General features: G+C 41.1%; 2 protein-coding genes across 6 annotated transcripts in view; both read left to right on the forward strand.

The window, feature by feature from the left end:
* Positions 1–416: 416 nt before the first annotated feature.
* The window catches only part of skor1b (SKI family transcriptional corepressor 1b), a 42,907-nt gene continuing 19,733 nt past the window's right edge, over positions 417–23,590 (forward strand). For 4 of the 5 annotated variants that reach the window (XM_069527698.1, XM_069527702.1, XM_020079484.2 and 1 more), the window contains exons 1-2: positions 417–513; positions 11,682–11,790. The gene's annotated coding sequence lies outside the window, so the exon portion shown is untranslated. Of the gene's footprint in view, positions 514–1,485; positions 1,589–11,681; positions 11,791–23,590 lie in introns of those variants that run through there. The other variant, XM_069527699.1, reaches the window with a different exon arrangement.
* c7h15orf61 (chromosome 7 C15orf61 homolog) lies at positions 447–1,640 on the forward strand. The gene is made up of 2 exons (XM_020079489.2): positions 447–1,231; positions 1,338–1,640. The coding sequence occupies exons 1-2, from the start codon at positions 889–891 to the stop codon at positions 1,463–1,465; spliced, it is 471 nt and encodes a 156-aa protein (XP_019935048.1). The 5' UTR covers positions 447–888; the 3' UTR covers positions 1,466–1,640.

Consider the following 23,590-nt stretch of genomic DNA (forward strand, 5'->3'; position numbering starts at 1 on the left):
GAACTAATATTTACTGTTTTGAATAGCTGTGTATGTACAAGTCTGAGACCACTTTTATGCTGGTAAATAAACTGTAGGCCATGTGTTGGATATACAGATTGGAAATATTTGTGTCTCAGTGAATCTAGTTTGCACTTGTAGGAGGATGTGCTTGGGGTGTTTACACATTTCTGTCATGATTGAAGGTTTTATCTGTCTTCCTGTGTGCCTCTGATAAAGTTGATCTTTTTTTAATATAATGGTATATTAAGAAACCAGACATGTAATAACCGTCAACATGCTATTCAAACATTTAAATGATATCTGCTGATTTGTGTGTTTTCTAGGATGGCCTGGTCCGGAGAATACAGCAGTCTGAGCACAAGGAGAATATCCGGTCGTTGAACACGTGAGTACTTCTTTATACACAGTCTATAGTACTTATACATGAAGGCGATAGTTGTTCTCCCTGCTGAGGAGGAACAACCGCGCAGCGCTGCGTTTCCAGTCGGATGACTTTAGAAGGAGTACCAGGTCAGATCATGCAGCACTGCAGTGGAGCGGCTATATTCCACTGTTTGCTGGTTTAAATCATGTTAGGATTAATAGTGTCTGTGTAAATCAACATGTGTGTGTCCTCTCAGGTAGCTCTGTGCGCAGGAATATTGTTCCTAGCTTTAGCTAAGCTCACAAACACGGGCTGTGTTGTTTGCTAACATTAGCCCAGGTTTGTTTCTCATGTAAACAGACCAGTGAGCAGCACCACGCTCCTTCCTCCTCTGCTTTAAAGTACGTGTCCATCCGCTGATTTTAGGTTTCTGTGCATTTAATCTATGGCTACTCGGGGGGTCGCTTACCAGCAGTGCAGGTGGTAAATGACGTAGCGGATCATTCAGCCTTGCACGAGTCATGAAGGGGTTTTTGAGGTCAGCACACCGCCTCTTTCTAAAGATCGCACTGTTTCCGAGCACAGTCGGCCGGACAGGCCCGCGGCCGACCGCCTCCGAGGTACTGACCCGCCACCTGCTGCAGCGTCGCCTCCCGCCGTGGACCTCGTACTGTGTCCGCTACAGCTCGGTCCACAACGACCAGTTCGGACTGTCCAACTTTAACTGGACAGTTCACGGATCCAACTACCACATACTGAGAACAGGCTGCTTCCCCTTCATCAAGTATCACTGCACCAAAGCACCTGCACAGAACCTGGACTTTGACGACAGATTTTTCACCGCGCTGAAAGTGATTAATCTGGGTCAGTAAATGCATCTCCTGCTCCTCATCACTCCTGAGACAGATGACGATTTCAGCCTTTTTACACTGCAGACATCACACACTCACCGTGCACCTTCTTCTTGCAGGTATCCCTTGTTTGGCCTATGGCATTGGCTGCTGGATGGTAGTGGGAGCTTCAGAAACAGTGCACACAAGTGTCGGACCTGTCACAGTCTATTTTGCCTACAAAGAAGATGAAGGCGCACAATATTAAACCTATTACTATTTTGAATCATGAGATGATTTATTATATATTTCGTTGCTGTATTTACAGCAGTTCCTCAGGTGATGTTCGGCTGACAGAAGAACCATCCTGTGTCACAAGTCTTCTCTTTGTGTGAGAGCACAGGTTCAGTTGTGTTTAATTATTAAAGATTTCAAGTTGTAAAGGAGGAGTCACTTATGCATGTTATTGCACTGACATTTAACACTGGCAGTGTTGATTCAGAAAGCTGACTTTACATTAATATTTAATGTAAAGTTCAGGAATCCTAGACTGTTTGTACACAATGTCTTTACTGACCTACACGTTTCATTTACTGCCTGCTGTTAGTGTGGGGTTGTATACTCATTGTAGTGTAAGTAATATTTTAGCAGACAGTATTAAGGTATACAAAATGGCAGTACAGGAGATTGTGACTACAATGGGGACTTAAAATGGTCAAGATGAAATTATGATAGATGAGATGGTTCTCGCTTTAAAATGAATATTGAGTTGCATATTTGATGTTGTCATGCCCTTTGCTATAGTATCTGTGACAAACACAGGAATGTAAATGACTGCAGCTCATTTATTTAAAGGTGAATTAGTGATCACTCTCCATGCAACAGATAGTCAATAGTGTTAGAGAAAAAAAACGTGACAAGACAGGTCTGATAAAATAGGTTTTAATTACCAAAGTGTGGCCTTTCTATAGAGACATCTACATCCCTTCCTTCAGGCCCTCTCTGGCCTTTGATTTCTGGTAATGTGCTTTGCTGACAGGGCACACTTACCTCCACTGCAGAGTCCTGCTCCCTCCGAGAGGCAGGTTGACAAACTGCCATATTGATTTCTTCACCCCTCAGCATCTCCTACTAATAGCGTTTATCAGCGACCTCAGTTTTCTGGCCTTGGCCTCTTCGTTTTCAGCAACAAAGAAACCAAGCGCACAATTTCTTGTTCTACATGTAAATCAATGCACCTTTCGACCTTCTCTGCTCTTAAAGGTTATGGGATCCACCTATTGGCTGCTGATGGTGTACAGCATCTTCATGGGTGAAGTCCTATTCACAAGCATTTACATTTAAATTAGATTAATAACTGTACAGCTTCTGAAAAAATCCTATCCCCATGTGAAAGCACATTTAAATCTGTTAGATCCAGATTTTCTTTTGGACCTACAACAAATTGCACAAACTCATCTATATCAGTCTTCTTAATATGCCAGATTTTTTTTCATCATGATCCCTGAATTATTCCTGTGAATTTTGTAAATTGAATGGGTTCTCTCTTGGCACATGTCCCATCCTGCCACCAAGTTTCTAGGAAATCAGATTAGTTGTTTTTTGAGTTGATCAAACAAAAAACATGGATGGGGTGAAACCATAACATCCTCAACGGAGATTATAAAAGAATACCACTAAATGTGAAATTGTCCTTCCTTGGTGGGAGGCTGCATACATTTGTTGGCCTAACAAGAAGAAAAACTGCTTTGCTTTGCTCTTTAATTATCAAATATCAAACAGTTGTTTAAGGCTCCTGAATGTGCAGTAATTTGTACTTCTCTTCAGTTAACGTCCTCAAAAAACATTTAAATACACAGGTTTTTATAGTTAACAATCCAACCATTGTCATTAGCACCAAATTTCGAAACCTCATGCAGAATTCATCTGCAAAATCCCATTAAACAGCCTGATGACACTATACACTATCTCGTAATCATGCTAATTGCCTTGAACGAGGAACATTTAGACACACTTATGGAAATCTGATCCATAGTATCAGGCTGCACTTAAATCCCCCTCCTTTCATTTCCAACCTTTCAGCAGGACTGACAGTGTGCATGGGGAATGCTCAGGCAACCATGTCTTAATTACTCATTGACCCTTTGACCCACGAGATGCATTGATACCACCGTATACAGCGAGAAGCACAATTGCATGGGGTTGCGGTGGACTGCAGCTTAGTGTGTGGCTTTTACAGGGTGATGTGAGTCAGTGAAATCTAAACTGTGCAGCAGGTGAGCACATTGTATTCGTTTTCAGGGCTTCTTCTCAGGACTGAAACTGCAGGGGAGGGCAGCCCTTCAGCCCGAGCAGAGGCTTAGCATTACACATTGACCCTCTGTCACCAGCGGGGCAGTTCCAGGGCATCTTGACAGCAAATTGACTTCTGTAAATTAACAAAATATATCTGTATTTGTTGTGGGATTGATGCCTTTTAATTGTAGCCCTGTATTGAAGAGTCTAAATTACCCAGCACACATCTAACATGGTAATGAACAAAGAATGAATGCCTGTTTGGCACGTTTAATTGCACGCTGGAGTTGGTAATAAGTTTTGTCAAGGTGAAATCTTTAAATACTTGTACTGTTTAGGATTTAGGTAAGTAAAGCAAAACAAGTGCTGAAATTGAGTGTAGTGTTGCTGTAAATTGTTAATGTTTAACAGAGAAATTGCTAATCAACTTGCCCACACTTGTAATTATCTTCTAATTAGCTAATAACTCATCAGATTCTTCAGTGTAAGAAAGAAAAAAGCAAAAACCATGTTGACTCCCTTGAAATAAGTGATGCAGCTGATTCTTAAATCAATTATTTAGTAGGACAAGTCACACCATGTTTTTTTTCCTCTGGCATATAGATATATGGCTTGGCAGAAACAATTATTGTGTGAACAGCCCCTGCAGCTAATGCTGGAGAGGTTATCATTATGAAGCCTCTGGATCGGCCACCAGCTCCATCTCCGTACTTGCTTCACGATCAGCAGGGGTACTGGAGCCATCACTCAGATCACTTTAGGATCAAGCTGGAATTACATCTTAATACACAATTGTCAGCCGACAGTGTCGGTGGCATTGATGTGGCATTTCTTTTTTCTAAATCATAATGTGACAACTGAAACATACAGCTTATTACTTTTCAACCAGAAGCCATATAAACACTATGAGCAGCTTTGAAAGCGTTAATAAAAGACTTTGATATTTTAAGTAATGTGCAATAAATCAAGTATTAGGTTTTGTTCTAAAATACATTTTCAGTAGTTGATAATCGTTGACCTCTTGCCGTGGTTTACACTTGAAGTACCTTTTTCTTTTGGAGTGGGGTAGCGTACTGAAGCCATTAAAAATCTATTACGGTGTATTTCTCCACCCAAGGGATGACAAGAAGCACCATAATTCTTTTCTTTTCTTTACATCCCCCTTTCCATCTTTATCTTTATGACGTGTGTGTGTGCGTGTGTGTGCGTTTGTGAGAGATAGAGGAGGGGAAAGGGGGGGTATATGCCTGCTGTGCCTATCGGTGTTGCCAAAGCTACTGTCAGTGGGAGGCTAAAATATCTGTCAGTCATCTTCTTTGGCCTTTCTGCCTCATGACCACTCTCATCTGACATTGGGACAGTTTTAACATAGAATGTCAGACAATTTTCATCAAGGTCTTTAATGATTTACTTCACAGCAAAAACATGATAAAAATGCCAATTTTGTAGCCGTAGAGTGGATCTAAATTTATTTAGTTTAATTTATCATTGTCACTGCTTATTCTGTGTTTAGTTGATGCCCTTAAGCCTGAGCACTTAACTTCCAGCCAAAACCTCCTTTTTCTGTGGTTGAAGTTGATTATTGCTTTGTTTTTCTCTCTTGTTGATGATGTGGTATCATGTTCACTTCATTCATACTTAATGCTTACTCTGTTGACATTAAGAGAGTAGTGGATTTTAATAGTTTTTCCACGACTTATTCGCGGAGTTAAATGAACTATCCGTTTTTATTATATATTATGCAGTATTTAAAGTTTCAGCTCATTAAAAAACAGACGCCCTCCACACACCCCCAGGCTGTCTTTTACCCCCCACCAGCATGCAGTCAGGCTCCTCTTGCCACAGGCTCTGCTTGATCTGTTTTTCCTAAGTCAAAAATTGAAATACTCCGAAATATTTATTTATTTGTTTATGCCTTTTTCTTTCTCCAAAGATAAGAACAGCCTAATGTGTTTGTAGCTAAATCAAGCGACAACGGTGCATCACAAAAGGGTGATATTGCTTGGTTTTGTTTGACAGATATAATTCGTTGCGCGTCATATATGTTTTATGAGTCGCTTCAAGACAAAATATCTTATATGTATTCGAAAAATTGTATATACCCTAATTTTGCACCAGACCAGGCCCCTTGTGATTGTCCCGCTTCTTACATGCACAACGTGCAGCTACCCACACAGCTCAATGCTAGACTGGAGATTTACATTAAATACACTGATACTGATGCTGCACGGAAACACAGAAATGGAATAAATCAATTTTGTTCTCAGGAATGCTTCACATACTTTTTGATGCAGTGTGATCTCCAATCTTTCTGCAAATGAGCTGCGGTCCCATGTAATGGTTTCTGCTCCTCGTGGGAGGCCGGTGTCTGAGAAAAGCTGCTGATTGAGGGGGAAATGTAATACAGGTGTAAAGCAGACTTGATAGGGGTCTTACACGAGGGTTATGCATTTTAACAGTGATATACATACTGTTACATATTTATCAAAGGATATGGAATTTGCTGGCTTGACTCTTTCTGGTCTGCAGAGATTCGCAGGTTTCTGCTGGAGTGTTAATTCTGGCAGAAAGGGGGGCTATTATGTTGAATTAATAGGAATTAAGGGCTTAAATTGGTTAAGTAAGCACTTCATTAATCGTGACTGGATTGCTGTGTGTGAGAGGTTTATAGGTGGTGTAGAGTGCTGGTACTTAGATGAAAGAAAAGGGAGGGAAGATCTGGATGAAAAAGCAGGATGGTGCTCAGTATGTAGGCAAGCGATCCCAAATATATCACATAACAGTGAACTGAAAAGATTAGTTGATTCATTAGTTAGTTCATCAAAACCAACTGGCAAATCATTTATCAAGCAAAGTAGTGAAAAGGAGTTTGAACCCTTCTGGTTCCGACTTCTGGAACTGGAGACATTGCTGCTGGTTTAGGGAAAACTTTTTTGTTTTGGACTTTTGGTCATAAAAAGACATTGAAACACGCCATGGGCTTTAGAAAGCTAAGCTTTTTTGTGGCATTTCATAGATGTAACAATAATATTATACATTTTAGCTACTGACTCAGTGAAAACCTTTGTTGCTAGAGTATAACATGCTGACTGTATGCTGTGTGTATTGTCCTAGATCGAAGTAAACCAACGTTTGGATCTTTGATCCAACTTTTCCTACAAGATACAAGCTAAAAATGTTATGGGTGTAAATTGTTAAAGGCTTCCTTATTCCTTTAATTCTGAAACCATTGGGCAAAGGTTCATGCATGTAAACTTTGGCTCTCAGTTCGGACACAGCATTAGCTGCAGTAGGTGAAGTTATGGCGTAGGTCAGTTGGAAGCGTCTGCCTTACTTGACATGCCTCCCCTAGCAAAGCCGGACTAATTGAGGTGTGTTTTTATCTAGGCTTGCTAATGATGATGAGGGTGCAGGAGAAGTAGTCTGTCCCCTTAGGCTGAGGAATAGCATGACTTAGCCAACCTTCTGTACTTATTGTCCAACAAAGGGGGAATTCACTTAATGCAGTGTTTCAGAAAAGTGGATAATTGTGGCCACAATCAATAAAGTAACCGAGCGGAAAATGAACGGTGTGTGCAGTGTAGCTGTGTTGTAGATATTTGACAGAAATCGAAAAACGCGAGGTTCATGGTTTTTTTTGTTTGTTTCAGCCAAGTCATCAAAAGAGAGGTTGATTCCAGTTTCTGCCCCTGATATACATATGCAAGCTGGTAAAGCTGCACGTATTTACTTTGTGTCCATGTAGGTGTGACCAGGAGCATGTGTGTGTGTTGGTGTATATATGGTGGAGGGGGTAGGTTTGGTTGGATGAGCCACATTGTTCCTGTGCGGCCTAGTGACATCGCTGGAGGGCAGAGAGGGATGGAACCTGAGAGGGGTGACAGTGATAAATAGCCCTTTTAATAACAGCTGCCCCACTTGGCCAGCTAGTCCCAGTCAGTGTCCTCTGTGTATTTATGCCTATGTTTATTTATGCATCCATAGCATGCAGGAAATCACCACCGCAGGGGTACAATCATTCTTTTTTGTGGTGGGGGGATTGCATTGGTTTAACTTTGGGAGGAGGTAAGCCAGCTCGTCTTAAACCAGGCAGATATTCATTTAACCCTGAGGTTGATCTGCTGGTATGTCTCTGCTGAAATATAAAATAAATATTCTCATCTGAGAGACATTTATATGTCACTTAAAGTACAAACAAAAGTCCTGAATGTGAAAATATAGATAGGCTCATATTTTCATGTGTATGTCATAGTTTTGGGCTCTGGTTTGGATCCTGTTGTAATGAAAACTGTATTTTATTTTGAAATCCTGTTTATATTACTATATCTGAGGACAAATTCAGTGTTCAAAACACAAGGTCTTCTTAAAGGAATCTGGATTTGATATTACTTTGCTCCATAATGGCTAATCGTATGCTTTATACTGCCTTCAATCTGCAAGGCTTTTAAATTTTGGGTTTCATTGTTGCTGTTTGACTGAAGTCAAAAAGCTTTTGTCTGAAATATGACCTCAGGCCCGGGCCTATGAATATAGGGAGCGGGGAGGCTGTAGATCAGACGTGTCAGAGCTTCTTCCCGGAGGGCAAAGTCGGCGCTGTTCTCACTCCAACCACTTCCCTCCCTTTAATTGGTTCAATTAGTTAAGTATCCATATACATTATTGTGTATGCATTTTTCATGACTCTTCTTAACGCTCTGTTGAAACTGAACAACTTCCGGCTATGATTTGCCATTTGGATGAATGTCAAGGAGACTAAATGATTGCGCTAATTGAGTAATTAAAAGCAGATGTTAGAGCAAGAGCCAACAGCATACACTTTAAACACTTTGCCCTCCAGAAAACCTACAGTGTTTTTGACACCCCTGTTATGTATGGTTATCCCAGAGGTGCCTCTGTAATAGTTACAGTTTCACCCTTGTGATTATTCAGTTGAAGTCTTTGCTATTGAACCAAGATGGTGTTTTTATGCTATTTTGACCATGGGAAATGGTCTGGAAAAGAAAAGCCCATCATGCTGCCTAATGGCCGGACTCAGTGGTGCACAGATTCCACATGAGCTCTAGACGGGCAAAGCATGATATCTCTACACTTGCCATACCACTGTAGCCCCCCGCTGTCCTGTGGTGGGACACTGGTAGCCTGTACGAGACTCTTATGAGGGACATGATGTTATGTTGAAGGTAATTAACACTGGAAATGTGCCAGTAATGGGAATCAGTGTGCCATCAAATCGCAAAGGAGCAGAGTCGTTTTCCGTGGTTTTGACAGCTGTGGTGATTGGAGCAGTGCTGGAAGGCTTCACAAAGTGCAGATCAATAAGTAACAATTTTCCTATTAAAGAAAAATTACGTGGACATTGCACTAAGATAGCTTGTGGCTCTTTCACTTCAGACCAGTTGTGTAGGGAAGGCTTCTTGTTGAAAAGAGGTTTTTGTCATTTTATTTGAGATGTTATTTGCTTTTCAGTCCTTCTAGTGTTTTGTAATAATTCAGTGTCTTTTACATGGATTGAAAAGAGGTGGAGTTAATGTTGGACCCCTTCTCCATCCTAATAAGGGAAAGTTGTTTATTGCAAAACAAATGTCTTGCTGTCACATAATATTGTTTTTGCATATAGTTTTCTCAAATGTACATAAATTCCTAGCAAAATGTTCACATTTGACCTTTTTGTATTGATTAATTAAAAAACAAAGAGAGCAACAAATGAATGAGTAATAAAAGTAATGGGTTGTTGAACACCTAATGTTTTACAGGGAATAATTAATGAAACTAGAATGGCACTCAATAGAGCACATCCAAGGCCCAATCAAGCTTCACCAAATTTCACACACTCATAGATATCAGTTCTCTAAACATGACATGTTTTTACCCATCAAGATCCCAGAATTATTATCTGGTAAACTCATTTTTAAGAAAGTTAAAAAACAGTTCCTGGATCTACCCCCTAATCCAGATCTGCTCAAAAATGTAGTGACCCACACCACATCCGTCCACCAAGTTTCCGTGGAGATGCAATCAGTTGTTTTGGTATAATCTTGCTTAAAAACAAACTAACTAACATACAAACCAACCAACAAACAGACAGAAGTGAAAACAACCTCCTTGGTAATTAGTTTTCCAATTAACATGTTTCAAGGAGTTTTAACAGCAATTTACTTGCTAATCTGATATTTCTGAACCATCCTTTATGTCACGAGACTGAATAATACCAAGTAAACAGTGTTATCACTCATTTTCCCTGGAAAGCTGGTGATATTTGTGATCATCCAGACCCTCTGACACTGTCTTATAATGGTTTTCAATTAAACGTTTACTGTCGTCCCATTTCCCAAATAGTTTATTTTGGCTGTTTACCTGTGAAGTCATTTGAACAGAGAAGGTAATAATTGCCCACCTATGCCAAATGTAGTCAGTTAAGATGTTCAAAAGCAGCAGAGAGCATTGATGGCAAATCTTGTTTTAATAAATCTCCAGGCCACTGGCGTGGCTAATGAACTTAGTAATTACTCATCACTGGTTGGGAGAGTTTAGCCTGGGTGAGATGAAAGCAGTGGCTGCTGGGAGCCACAGGAACGGCACAACAGGCAACAATCAACACAGTGTCTGCACAACAATCAATCAAAACTGTCAGGCCCTTCACACTCACAGTAATTTGCTGTTGTTTTTCAGAAATGAGTACACCTTGTAAAATGTAGCTAAGATCACTTTCCCAAACACCTTGCAGCACAATATGTTTAAAGCAATGGGATCTGTGTCATATGATTTATCACATTGCTCTCTGAAAAATTATTATTTTTAGCTAAGGAACTGTTTTGTGGCCTCAAATGACTCCACTCGAGCTTGAAGTCAGTTATTTTTACAATACACTGTACTGTGTGGTTAAATGTTACTTTCCTTCAGTTTTTTTGGGTCTTAGTGTTACAGCTCAGTGGTTTTTGTTATTTGCTTTGCTTTGTTTTTCACTTTAATGTCTAGTCAATCATGCATTTCATGTTGTGAGAATGAGACTATATTACACTTTGGTAGCACCTCGACAATCAATGACATATATGAAACATATTAATAACGAAGCAGAAGTTTGTTTATTTATTTATATAAATATATACACTACTGATTCCTTGTATTATATATATATATATATAATACAAGGAATCAGTAGAGACAGAACTAAAATAAAGTGAGGTCATATCTATCTCTGTCTATCTCTCTATCTCTCTTTCTCTATCTATCTATTCTATCTATCCCACGTTGGAACATTTAAATATGAATAGTCAAACATTTAAATATGAGTCGCGGTGTTTTAGTGAACATCTGTTAAACCACAGTGATATTTAAATACGAGTCAGAGCAGGCTGGTGACTAACACTGGACTATTCACAGATGCTCCTCTGCACAACTCTAAATCATGTTTCTTAATTCCCAGAGCCACATCTCAATCATACTCCTTGCTAATTTGAGAGTCACCCTCATTTCATTTTAAACGATTCATTTTTGGCAAATTTGTAAATGGCCCTGATGTGTTCTACAATTTAGTCAATTACTGTTTCAGCCAGCAGGACTCCGGGGACCAGGAACATACATCGCCTGGAGGTACCATCTCAATAATTGTTTCAGAAAAGTTGGGAATGGATTGCTAATGCTCTGTTCCACTTATTGAAATGTCAATTGGAGCCAAGACCCTTTTACTTCTCTGCTCAGTCTTCCTCAGTGCAGTATGACTGCTTCACCTCTCCTTCCCTGAGTCCTAACCATTGCTTCAGGAGTAAAACTGAACTTGATATTTTCTCATTTCTAATTCCAAACCCTGTGTGTTCTCGTGATGACTCTTTTGATAAGGTGTATTTACAAAGAGCTCAGCAGAACAGATTAGCTTCTGAATGTTTCTCTGAATAAAACCATGACTAAAATAAAAATGTATGATTTGAACTGCTGTATACAGAAATTGTAATTAATTGATAATTAGCTGGATAGAATTAAGAGATGATTCTAATCCAAATTAGGTCTTAATGGGTGCTAATTAAGTGAAAATCCTTCTTTATGGAGTCAAACAGTGTGACCTGCAGACCCCAATTAATTAAGCTATTATTAGCCATTTCCCCATGTTTGGCTGATCTGTGTCTTGTTCAACAGAAAGCAACATTTGTCTCTGAACTGTGGGAAATGTGTTTCTGTTTGTTTTTTTCCACCAGCTTCCTCCCGTCCTCCGAGCCAATTAACCTGTGAAGAGACCGTTGGTACAACGCTGATTAATTAGAGCAGGGAAGAGATCCACACATGACGCTGTGGAGAAGCCCTCAGGTGAGCACATGTTAGTACTGGCAGTTATCTGTTGCCTTTATCCACACAAGTGTGAACTGAAACACAGTGAAGTCTTAGTCACCCAGACACTGAAAAACAGGTTAGACATTAAGAAGCTGTTTGGTTAAATGGCAAACTGTCTTCAATTGTCATAAAGTGTTTTTACTGATAAAAAAGTAACAGGATTATAAAGGACATAATGTAAAACTTGCATCACAACCACAGTGGAGCATGATGTTTGCAAACTGCTTCAAAATATATATTTATTATTGTGAATAGGGAATTTAAGTACAATAATTTGCAATTTGAAAACCACGATGAATTGCAGATCTGCATATTATTCAATTCATAAAACATTACCGAGAGATAACAGATAAAGATAATTCTTTATTAGTCACGCTGTGGGGAAATTTCACATGTTACAGCAACAAAGGGGATTGTAAAAATAGTCAGTAGAAAAGTAATAAATCAATAATTTCATATAATTATCTAAATAGCAAATAAAAACAGAAGGTAATATAAGAATTAAGTAAGAGAAGGGGAAATAGGAAAAAAAATAGGAGTTCACTCCTTAATGTAATGACAACTAGTTGAGTTATGTTTTCTCAGTAAAAATGTGTTCACTTGTTTTCTTTTGAACTTGAATAATTAATTATATTTGCTTTTAGGCTTTTCATATTTTTAAGTACAAAAACATTGGAGAACCTTTGTGAAATCACTTAAGATACTTTAAAAATGACTCAATACCTGGTATAAAACATCAGTCAGAATGGAACACAGTGCATATTACAGTCATGATTAATAACAGAGAAGTGTGTGTGTGTGTGGGTGTGTGGGTGTGGGTGTGTGTGTGGGTCAGCTGCATGTGTCTGTTCTGATTACTGGATGGGTAATTCTGTACTTCTGTGTGTAAGACCTTCAGCTCTATTCTATAATTAACTCTTGCCTGCGCCCATCAGCTTCCATTCCACACTTGATGTGTCCATAGTGACTGTTACATGCAACCAGCTTGCCATTCAGTATGTATTAAGCTGTCAGAGTGGGCTGCACTCCCAAGCCGCCTGTCTTCGCTGAACAACCCAGCCTATTAACTCCTATTGACTGTGACACACATGTCCCTCCAAAATGAGCGGTTCCGTATTGATTTTTCCTGAGCTCTCCTCACTTCCCCCTTTCACGCCGCCAAGGGTGAGATCTTTATCCTGACTGATTGTATATGTTCATCGTATCAGAGCGGCGTTGTGCAATTGCCATTTCAGACCCATGAACCCCGCTCTGTGCTCCTGCTCCTGTGTATCATGGCTACTTGTATGCAGCCAGGTCTCGATGAGACAATTAAAAGGCCCGACTCCCCTGTGTCCTCTGCAACACTGCGGTCAAATGGAGCTGTAGACCTTCCACACGACCCATAGTCTCCCTCCAGCTTAACACAGCGCACAACATAAGACATAAGACATGACAGCCAGCTCTTCTCCCCCCACTAACAGACTGCCTCCCAATCAATGGAGCTGAGTAGAAGGGTGCCATATCCTCTCAGTGACGCTCTCTCTAACGGCTACAGCCAAAATGAACACTGACAGCACATATCGACGTCATATCAAGCTCCGCCATTGAGAGAAAAATGATTATCTGCTGCTGGAATCAGTTATTGACATGCTGTGGAATAGCTTTCCGTCCCCAAGGGATTTATTGATACAGTTTATGGTATATAAATATTTATCTAATATGTGTCTGAAATAGATTTGTCTAGTTAAGGTACACAGCGCGTCTATGGTTAGCCCACGGAGGGCTATCAACACCTCGCTCACGCCACTCAACCATGACTCTGCCTTTCCTTCTTGTTGGATACTGTTTTTACAGGCAGCATGAAATTGCTTTGGCTGTTGCGACTCGGTCTTGAAGCTAATAGTAAAACATGTTGTAATTATATTTTATAGTCTCTCACTCGAGAAAATCAAAATGGAGGAGGCAGTCAAACCCTTAAACATGAAGAAGAAAATAGAAATGCCTTAATCGGAACTGAAACATGAACTGTTGCTCCAGTGGGAGTGTTAATATTTTATGTGAAATATTATTATTTTAATTTTTTACAGCAATGCAGTTCATTTCTACAGCAGTTTCTGAAGTTCAGACCATTTTTGCAAATGCTCAAATTTCCACCTTTGGCTCATCCTGATCATGCATCAGCTACACAATTAGCCCTGCATCTGTGGCATTGAGCGGCCACAGATACAAACTGATCACTGTGAAATATACAGACACCAATAGATTTAGATACTAAGTTTGTACAGCTGGTAAAGAGCAGCCAAGACACGAGCACCTATAATCAGTCTTCTATAGTCAGCAGCAAAATATGTGGCTTCTGTTTCAATAGCTGCAGAAAATTAGTTTTACATTTGCTCTAATGCTCAATACATCCCTTCTTTAAAAATGTAGATTGAGCTTTCTGTCAGATCTCTTCTTTGTCACCTGTCTAATATATTGTGATTGTCCATAATACAGTATGTACTATACAACTCACTACTGTGGTGGTTTCTTATAAACCAGCAGAAACTGAAAACTCACAGGAACTACTAGTCTTGTGTTGACACCAGTAACTCTGTCTCAAATAAATTTAAGGTGCACTAAATGGGCTGTGAGACAGAGAGTTCTTCATGTCCAATAATACCAGTGTGGGGACGTTGTTTTCACAATTCTCCTCTGACAGCTTCCATCAAAATCAGATGAAACAATTCCAGCCAAACAAATTTGTCATTAGATTTATCCATCAGCTTCTTCTCCCTGGTATTATGGTTTTATTGTACAGCAAACGTTATATTGATCTCCCACCTCTCACAATAGCTGAACTTGAGGTGACCCGCTCCGATGTTTAGAGGTGGGACAATGCAGCCTTGGCTTTTCAATCCTTCAGCTTGACCTTTGCAAATTTGTTAGTTAGTCTCATCTCATTTCTGTGAAAGCTGATTTACAGCACGGGCAAAGGTTGTGGGTCAGCACTGCATCCGCTAAAAGAAAATTAAAATTGGATTATTCTGAGGAGTGTTTTTCGAACAAAGACGGGAAATACATCAAATGCAGTGATGTTGTATGATATTGATTTTTGCAGACACATGGCAGAGTGACTTTTTCTCCCAGATGATGCACGACCGCCGCCCTGTGAACATGACAGGCAGTCTCAGGTCAAATACCTCTGTCTCCCATCCTCCGCTGTGTCTCTATTACAAGCTGTTGGCTCTTTGGCTGACTTATTGACCAGCTCTCATGCTTGTTACTCAACAGAGGAGTAGTTTGCTGTGATTGATACCATGACTACTCTAAGACCTCTCTAAGCGCCCCCCCCTCCCTGCCTCTTTCCTCTCCAAATCCTATCTGTGGTTTTAAAGCCATGAGTGGGTTTCATTAATGGTCTCTCCTGTTTATGACACCATAATTAGAGTTGAGGAAAGGCACCTAACTACCACAGTTCCACCATACTGAGAAAGTCAATAATGCAAGCCCAACAACTTCTCACACAATTGAGCCCTGTGGAAAATCTATATGCTCTGCTGCTCTATGTCTTTATGGCGCTGTTTCAGAAGAAGCCACCTGATTTGTTAGTGTTTTGTCCTCCACTTTTAACTAATCCCACAGAATTGATTATTAACGCCGGCGATATCATTTAGCTTCCAGCAGCCTCCACAGAACGGATGCTGTGTGGGATGTGTTCAGTATAGCATGTGAGGCCTTGTGGCCATTTACCTACTTTATAATTTGTTTTGTGCTCCACCTCATGTACATGCAGTGACTCCTGTAAAAACTCAACCAGGCTGACCGCCACGCCTGGTTTAGTTGTGTGGAGCAGGTCATGGGGGATATTACATTAGATTGCTTTTCCAGAAAATAATTCTGCCAGGTGGTCTGTTGGCCTTTACTCTGTGTATCTGTCAGGCAGGATCGTGTGCACTTACACTGAGAAAGAGAACTGTTTGAATACACACAATTACACCCTTGTTTTTTTACTCACCCATCTGTCTTTTTAATTAAAACAACAACCAAAAAACAGCTCAGGGAGTTCCAGTGCTTGCAAGAGAATATGTACTATTGCAGACTGCACCTTGGATGATGAAAGAAATATGTTGCTTTCTCTTACGAGCTATTTTCAATTGAACATTTTATCCGTGTTAACGTAAATTCAATCATCCAGGAACAACACCGCTACTTAAAAATAATTTTCCAGTCTGGCACCTGTGTCAAGCTCTTGAAGTATGTTTTGTGTTTCCTCAGTCACAGGTTAGTTTGAGAAAACAACTTTTGGGGAGGGGGGGGGGTTGAACAGAATAGTGTGTAAGGTCTTTAGATGCTAAGCAGATTACTTTCCTTTTGAGTAAAGACAAGTCCGGTTTTTATTTATTTATAACCCAGTGTGCCTCACTGCTTCACAAAAACAAAAAAAGATGACAACAGTGGTCACGTAAAGCACAAAAGTTCAAATTAAAGTACGATTTTGGTCTTGGTCCAGTGGTGCTGGAGTGTCAGTATTTGTAACAGAGCTCCCTGTTCTCACTGAGGGTCACGGCTGTCATCTGATGGGTGCTTTAGAAAGCTCCATGAATAGTTGATGTTCAAGCATTCACTGTGGTCCAGACATGGATGTAAATAAGATGCAGGTGACTGGGACACCATTTCAAGGGTCAGGCTAACTGCAGCTCTGTTTCATGTGGCTTTGCTATTTGCACATTTCCCAGTAGCTGCACAGAAACAAGAATAAAGATGGGCTCAATTCAACAATAGCGCTTGAGTATAGAAATAAAGTCCTCCCATTCATTTAAATATAGCCAGTGTGGCATGTTGTGGGTTGAGCCTACAAGAGTAGGACTGAAACGATGATTTGGGCCGGGGCTGCTCTGTGCACGCAAATCACCCAACCATTCATTTTGTATTTATCTGGATTTGTTCTGGATTTATCAATGGGGACTATGAATGTCTGAACATAGTTAATGACAACCACCCATCAGTTGTTTTCTGGACCAAAGTGGTGGACTGACTCGTCGCCATCCCTAGAGTGGCACTGCTAGCATGGCTTCAATCACCTCGTCAAATGTAACCCCTTTTATAAACACTAATAGAAAAATGAACCACTCCTCCAAGTTTAAGATTATAGGTAGCAGTCATGTTGCAATCTGAAGGCAGTGTTAATGAGGCCACAAAAACATGTTGAGATGACAGCAGTCTAATGACTAATGAGTATACAGGCTCTGGTGTAATCACAACTAAATGCCAGACACCATAAGGCCTGGTGCATAATGGCTCCAGATTGATATCTCCATCTAGTTTTAATTAAGAAATCAATTTTTTTTGCTTCAAATGTATTGAATATGGTTTAAAAGAAGATTAACTGGTCAAACTAAAAGAGACGACCTTGGAGTCGTGAGTGGATAGTGAGGCATTTACTCTGACAAACAAAAGCCAGGCACAACATTGTGTCATGAAGATGGTGAAGGTGAAGTAGCACCGTAGCTGACAAATTTGAGTTGAATATCAATTATCATAGTTACCACTCAGGTGCAGGATTTGGTCATTAATCAAAACAGTCAGTCAGGAACCTGTGAAGCAGCTTTCTGAGTAAGTGAATCCCCCAGAGTGAGGAGCGTCACTCACTTTGCCAGGCAGGAGATGAACCGGTGCAGGCAGCAAGACAATGGATGTTATCTATCATAGATAAACTAGGCCTCAGAGAGCCCAGCGACCGGCCTGGCTACACAGAGCTGAGCGGGACCCCAGAGACCCCGCACCCGCTGGACAGTCGTCCCTGCTAGATTAAATGTTATCAGCTTGGAAACCAACATGTGCCTGTGTAAACCTAAACCAACCCTAGCTCATATCAGATCACCCTTGTCTGGAAACCTAACCTGTGTGACTGAATGAACCACTATCATAATTAAATCATCACTGCTTCGCTTTTACTGTGCTTGCAACCCTAACCACTGCAGGAGAGGGGTAAGAGGAGTGTGGCTGCACTCGCCTGTGATGACAGTGAAACCAGGAGCTGAGAGCCGCCCTGAATGGTTTAGAAAGGCGGGAGCTGGGGGTGCGACAGCTACCCCCTAAACACCTGCTTAGACCTTATCTGGATATCTGTGCTATCGCTCTCTTAGTTACTCCTGCATTACCCTTACTTACCGCACTCCTTTTAAACATTCTTCATTACCTTTGAGAAGGCAGGTAGTTAATAACCTGCAGATTACCTGCTCCTTTAAAAACCTATATATGTCGTTATATTGCCGTCAGATACCGAATGATATTGAATCCCCATCCTCCAACAAACGGTGCTGCAGCGAGAGGCTTGCAGTCATGTCCGCTCCTTGTTACATTAATATCCAGTGGCTTGTTGCACAGCTTGTGTAATGACTGTGGACCTATCGGAGCTTGTCCTGTTGCAGTGAGGATATTAAGGAGGGTAGTTACAAAGGCCAGACTTTAATTTGACCTCTGTCTGCCCTCTTCTCCACTGAGGTGGCTCGCAGAGGCAGACCGGTGGTTTGGGCAGTTGGTGATGAATGACTGTATTTGTTGGGCAGATTGTTACAGTTCCACACTAATTGAGGGGTCAACACAAAGAGCAAATTTGGTAATTGAGTCACTTGACTGTGGATATAGAGCTTACCACTGCTCTTTGACCCTGTAGCCTGCAATGAATTCACAACACAACAGCCTCTGCACCTCTGTTTTTAACGCATATTATTCTCTTGTGTATTAGTCATTTGTACAGCTTAGAGTTCCACAAATCTGTCTTAGATAACTTACTGGACATTTACAAAGATGTCCAGTAAGTACAGTGAATCAGCAAATATTTATAGTTCACAGTTGAATTACTGTTTTATCTTTATAAGAAGAAATTATGATTTTTATCATCTATCCATTTCCTCTGCTTTTGTGCCTCAACCTGTTGGAATGGTTCGCTCAGCTGCAGAGATATTTAGGCTGAGCCTCGTACCAGTGTTATTTTGCAGTAGTGGTTGTGTTTGTGGTGAAGACAGGCTACAGCGTTATTGGATGGAGTTTAATGGATCTGTTGGCCTTTGCATTTGCTTTGCTCCTGAAACATGCGCTGAGCTGAGACTTGGGCAGAACACCATCCATTTACACCTAATGGCCATTGCCTTTGGATGTGGTGAGTTGTGAGCAACATTGCTTGTGTGCGAGTTTGTTTGAGGCCATGTGTGTGTGTATGTGTGAGAGGTGAGATGGAGAGAGAGAGAGAGAGAGAGACGCTACAAGGACAAATGCATTCTGCATTTAATGAGTGTGGGCCAAAGGGAACCTGGGTAGTTAAAACTGAGAGTTGGCGAGACTATTTTGTCCCTTGTTACCTGACTCTTCTGTTGCACCTTTAAACTGCAACATGCCACTAAACTACTCTGATGGTCTCACAGGACAGATGTAGAGGCTGCAACCCTGTGTGAATGGGATTGATAGACCACATTAAACTCTGAGCTTCATTCTGCTTAAATGCTTTTGCACTCTAAATCTTCTCCGCTATATCACTGCGGGAAGACCTCAGACTGTGGAAGATTTATCCTTGAGCTTGTTTGGGAATTGCTAGAACTATATATTAAGTTGCTGTATGGGTTAACAATCATTACTGACTTGTGTCTGTTAATTTTATTAAATACTTGATTGGAAACAAAATCTACTTGGACATATATCCAAAAAATCTGTTTAAAGATCCACCATCTTGCTCCTTACTGAGATGTGATTGTTTCAATGCACAGAAATGTGGATGTTGTAATTACCATTTGCACAAACAAGACAGCAGCTTCATTGATATGCTGCCGCTGATAAGGCAAGAGCTTGGCAGCGAGACAATGGCTGAGGCCACCAGGGGCTCTCAAGCGCTAGGGACACGGGACCGTCCTGCCTCCTCCGTCAATGCAGACAACCAACAAAAGCGTCCGTCATTCACAGCACACTAGCGTTTTTAATTAATTTTCAGTCAGCGCTCCTCAGGGTGCGTGTGTGTGGTGATGTTGACCTCAGATCTGCTCATGAATGTAGCTTTCCCCTCAGCCCGGGCTGACAGAAGGTCAGTGGTGTTCGCTCCCTAAGCTGGAGCCCCCTTTTTCTTTCTAGAAAAATATACAGTATGTGTCAGAGATCAATAAGGACATTCAGTCAGACTGGTGTAATCGCATGCTGAACATGATTCACAGAATAGATTCTGAATGTTAAAGCTTTATGTAGTGTTAAGCCTTATGAGGCCCTTGTTTTGACAGTTGCCATTTTAATTGTCTTTTATCTTGACTGTGTCAGTCATTGGCAAAACCGCCAAAGCTTAATAAGCTTTAGATATAATTTCACATTTTCAAGTTGCTTTAGGACTCCACAGTGAAGCATTTTAGTGTCGCTCTAGCTCGCCCTTGTAAGAGTACAAATCTGGACAGCCTGTGGATAATCCGGATCAGAGCTGATCAAATTGCTGTTGTCTTAAAGCCATTCCGATTTGGATTAATCCACAGGAGTGGTCGCACTGGTGCACTTTGTAAATCTATAGGTCCTTATGTTTCCACCTTGGACCCCCACCGTGCTTTGGTGATCTGCTGTGGCTTTGGAGGATGAAAGGAAGTGGGACTTGTTATTTTTGTTGAACGTGCCAACTGTGTTAAAGGAGGCTTTTTAAATAAGTGCCCTTGACCTATTCTTAGGTTTATCCCTGTCTCCCTTTTAGCTGTCTTTTGTCTCCGTGGGGGCTAAATTTAGTCTGATTAACTAATAGATACTGTTGTTAGAAATTTGGGTTTTTTCAGGCGACTGCAGAGCTGTGATCAAAGCCCTGTCATTATGTGGGTTGCTCTTCACCTTGGCTTTCCAGAAGGAGATTAAACCAGCAGTCCACCTGATCTGCTCGCTTACATTACACTGACGGCTGGTCAAGATGTGTTTCAGTCATATCTTCTTCACTTTTATTTCATTTATCCCATGTTCTTTCCCATTTCTTAAGCCCAACTCTAGACCAAAACATGTCTTTGGTGTAGGACTACATTGAATCCATGTTTGTAGGTAAATGTTTTGGCTAATCTAGGAGGGTATTACTCGAATCTGGCCCCGGTGCCTAGGTAAGATGTCCTCTGGTCTCTAAATGCATTAGATCTAATGGTGGGCCATTTTGTTCACAATTAATAGGGCTCCTCAAGAGACCAGGAGCCTATAGACTTGTGGAAATACTGTAGCAGCCTTCAGGCAGCTGGCTAGATGTAGCTTTCTTCCCGTCACTCACATTTGTCGTAATGGCACGAGAGCCTCACTGGCTATTCCCCAATGCTGTGTGTATGCACGAGTGTGTGTGAGCGCACTGCCCCAAGCATGTCTCATTTCAAAGTGCTGTCACTCCCTGCTTCCTGGCATCTATTAACACCCACCATTATCATGCTAATCTACATTGTATGATTACATAAAGTAATTTATGCACACTTCTATTCCATGGCTGCACAGGGATGCGTACACCCATTGTTGAATGTTTTAAAAAGAACAATTTGCGATCGTAGCATTCCTTTTCTCTTCCCTTCTCCTTTGAATCTCGTCTGCTTCGCTTCCTCGCACTTTCCTCACTTTCCTTTTACTTCATCAACAAAATCCGTAAAAAGGTCTCGCAAAGTTTTGAAGGCCTCTGCCTACTGAGAAAATAATAGCTAAAATCCCTAACTGAGCCATGCTGCTTGGTTCATGAGGAGACGATGAGTTGAGATCACTTTCCTCGCAGTCCTCCTCTGCTCCATATCGAAAATGGTAAGAATGTGTTTTGTGTTGAGGGCAAGAGATGAGCTCTCTTCCTCATTTATTCACAGCTAGTGGAGTAATTAGGAATGCAGAGGGCTGTTAAATTAAAACTGAATTGCACTTATTAACATTTTAACTACCAACCCCACCCTCTTTAGACACTAAACAAGGACAGTTTCAGCTCTAATATGTCTGTAGAATCCCGCTGAGGGGACTCTTTATGCATCTCTAAAACAAAGACGTTCTTTAAAGTAAGATCTCCCTTTTGTTTAAACAACCAAGCATTTAACATTCAGTGTAATATGCCAAGGCTTCCTGCATGCTGTCAGGAGACACACCACCGGAGCTTCTCAAACTCTTTGCTTAATGGAACACTATTTGTGGTCAGATTGGATAGCTAATGGTGGTCCCTCTGAGGGTAACTCTCCAAATTAAATAGCATGGATTCACATCTGTCAGACAAAACCAGGAGGCTCTTTGTAATCAATGACCCAAACCAAGAGAGGCTCCACATGGGGCGCCTCCGCTATGATGGCAGCGAGTATAAGGAGCCACCAGGGACAGAGGCAGCTCACCTGCACTAACAGCCACTGTACCAGGCTTGTGGAGCACACACTAGAACCTGGGAGGGAGCACCAGCAGGGTTAATGTACATTTATAGAACAGGTCAAACTACTTAAGCCAGGCACTGATTTATAATGGAGGAGTGCAATGTGACTAAACTGTAAAGGGAATTCTTGTTTTTCTGTGCAAACATTGCCGTCGGTGTTGTGTTAAAATGTTGAACCCCATTAATTTTATCACTCCCCCTCTCTTGTTTCTCTACGTCTTTAAATTTTGTTTGGAGGAGAGACTAGCAAGACCTCCCGCTGTTGTGGAGAATTTCCTCTCGTTGTTAATTTTCCCTGCTCCATATGGCGCCACAGACACTTCACCTGCAGGCTGTAGCAGGCCGCGCAGCAGCCAGCAGACATCCTCAGGCTCAGGCTGTCATTTACACAGGCCCGTGCATCTGTCTGAGCAGAACAGAGCACAACGGAACAGAGACAGCTTTTCCCTTCACCTCGCAGCCTGAGTCCGGCACCATCCACCTGACAAAATCAGAGGCTATTTCGGAAATGTCGTGAAATGGAAATACAGTACAGCAGATTAAGACAAGACTCCCTGAATGCAATGAGCTCACGTCCTCACTACCAGTTTTCAAAAATACAAGCTGGAAATCAGCCAGAGAGATCATGCCAAATCTGTGTGTGTGTGTGTGTGTGTGTGTGTGTGTGTGTGTGTGTGTGTGTGTGTGTGTGTGTGTGTGTGTGTGTGTGTGTGTGTGTGTGTGTGTGTGTGTGTGTGTGTGTGTGTGTGTGTGTGTGTGTGTGTGTGTGTGTGTGTGTTTCAGGGGGCTTGAAGTTTGCCTATGGCAGAGCCATGGAAGAGAGGGTTTCATCCTGGCTTGTCATTGATTAGAGAAGGGTCTTTAATTCCATCCCACCCCATGTTGTGATTCATTTGCATTCTGTGTCAGGAGGTAATGGAGTTTTGCTCTACGGTTTGCTCTGAAAATCTTGAAGATGTGGTCTAATGTGTATGCAGCCGCTAGCAAAGAGCTTTCTGATTTATTAGGTCTCTTGTGTTGGTAAATTTTTCCCACTTCTACCATATCTTTGCATAGGACTCTGAGCTCTCCAACGGTTTGGAGAGAGAAGTGCAAACACTGTAAAGACATTTGTCAGGATTGTTGTTTTACACCTTATAATACAAGAAATCCTTGTGTGCCCAGAAGATTTACTATTTGAAAACATTGTGTGGATTTTAGAACCATTTTTTTTATTGTCAGATTTAAGTTTCATAAATTCATCATTTTGAAAATAAGGAAACACCACTCCTTATAATTTTACTGTCAATGTTTTGAGCAATGGTGTCTAACATTTATTATCATTTGAAATATTATAGGACATTTTTAAATGCCTTTTCTAAAAGAAGTGACAATTTGGTAAGTACAATTCTTAATATTCATTTTCTTTGGTAAACGCTGTGAGCGCTCAGAGTCCCT

The sequence above is a fragment of the Paralichthys olivaceus genome, chromosome 7, assembly GCF_024713975.1.
Source record: "Paralichthys olivaceus isolate ysfri-2021 chromosome 7, ASM2471397v2, whole genome shotgun sequence".
NCBI classification, from domain to species: Eukaryota; Metazoa; Chordata; class Actinopteri; order Pleuronectiformes; family Paralichthyidae; genus Paralichthys; species Paralichthys olivaceus.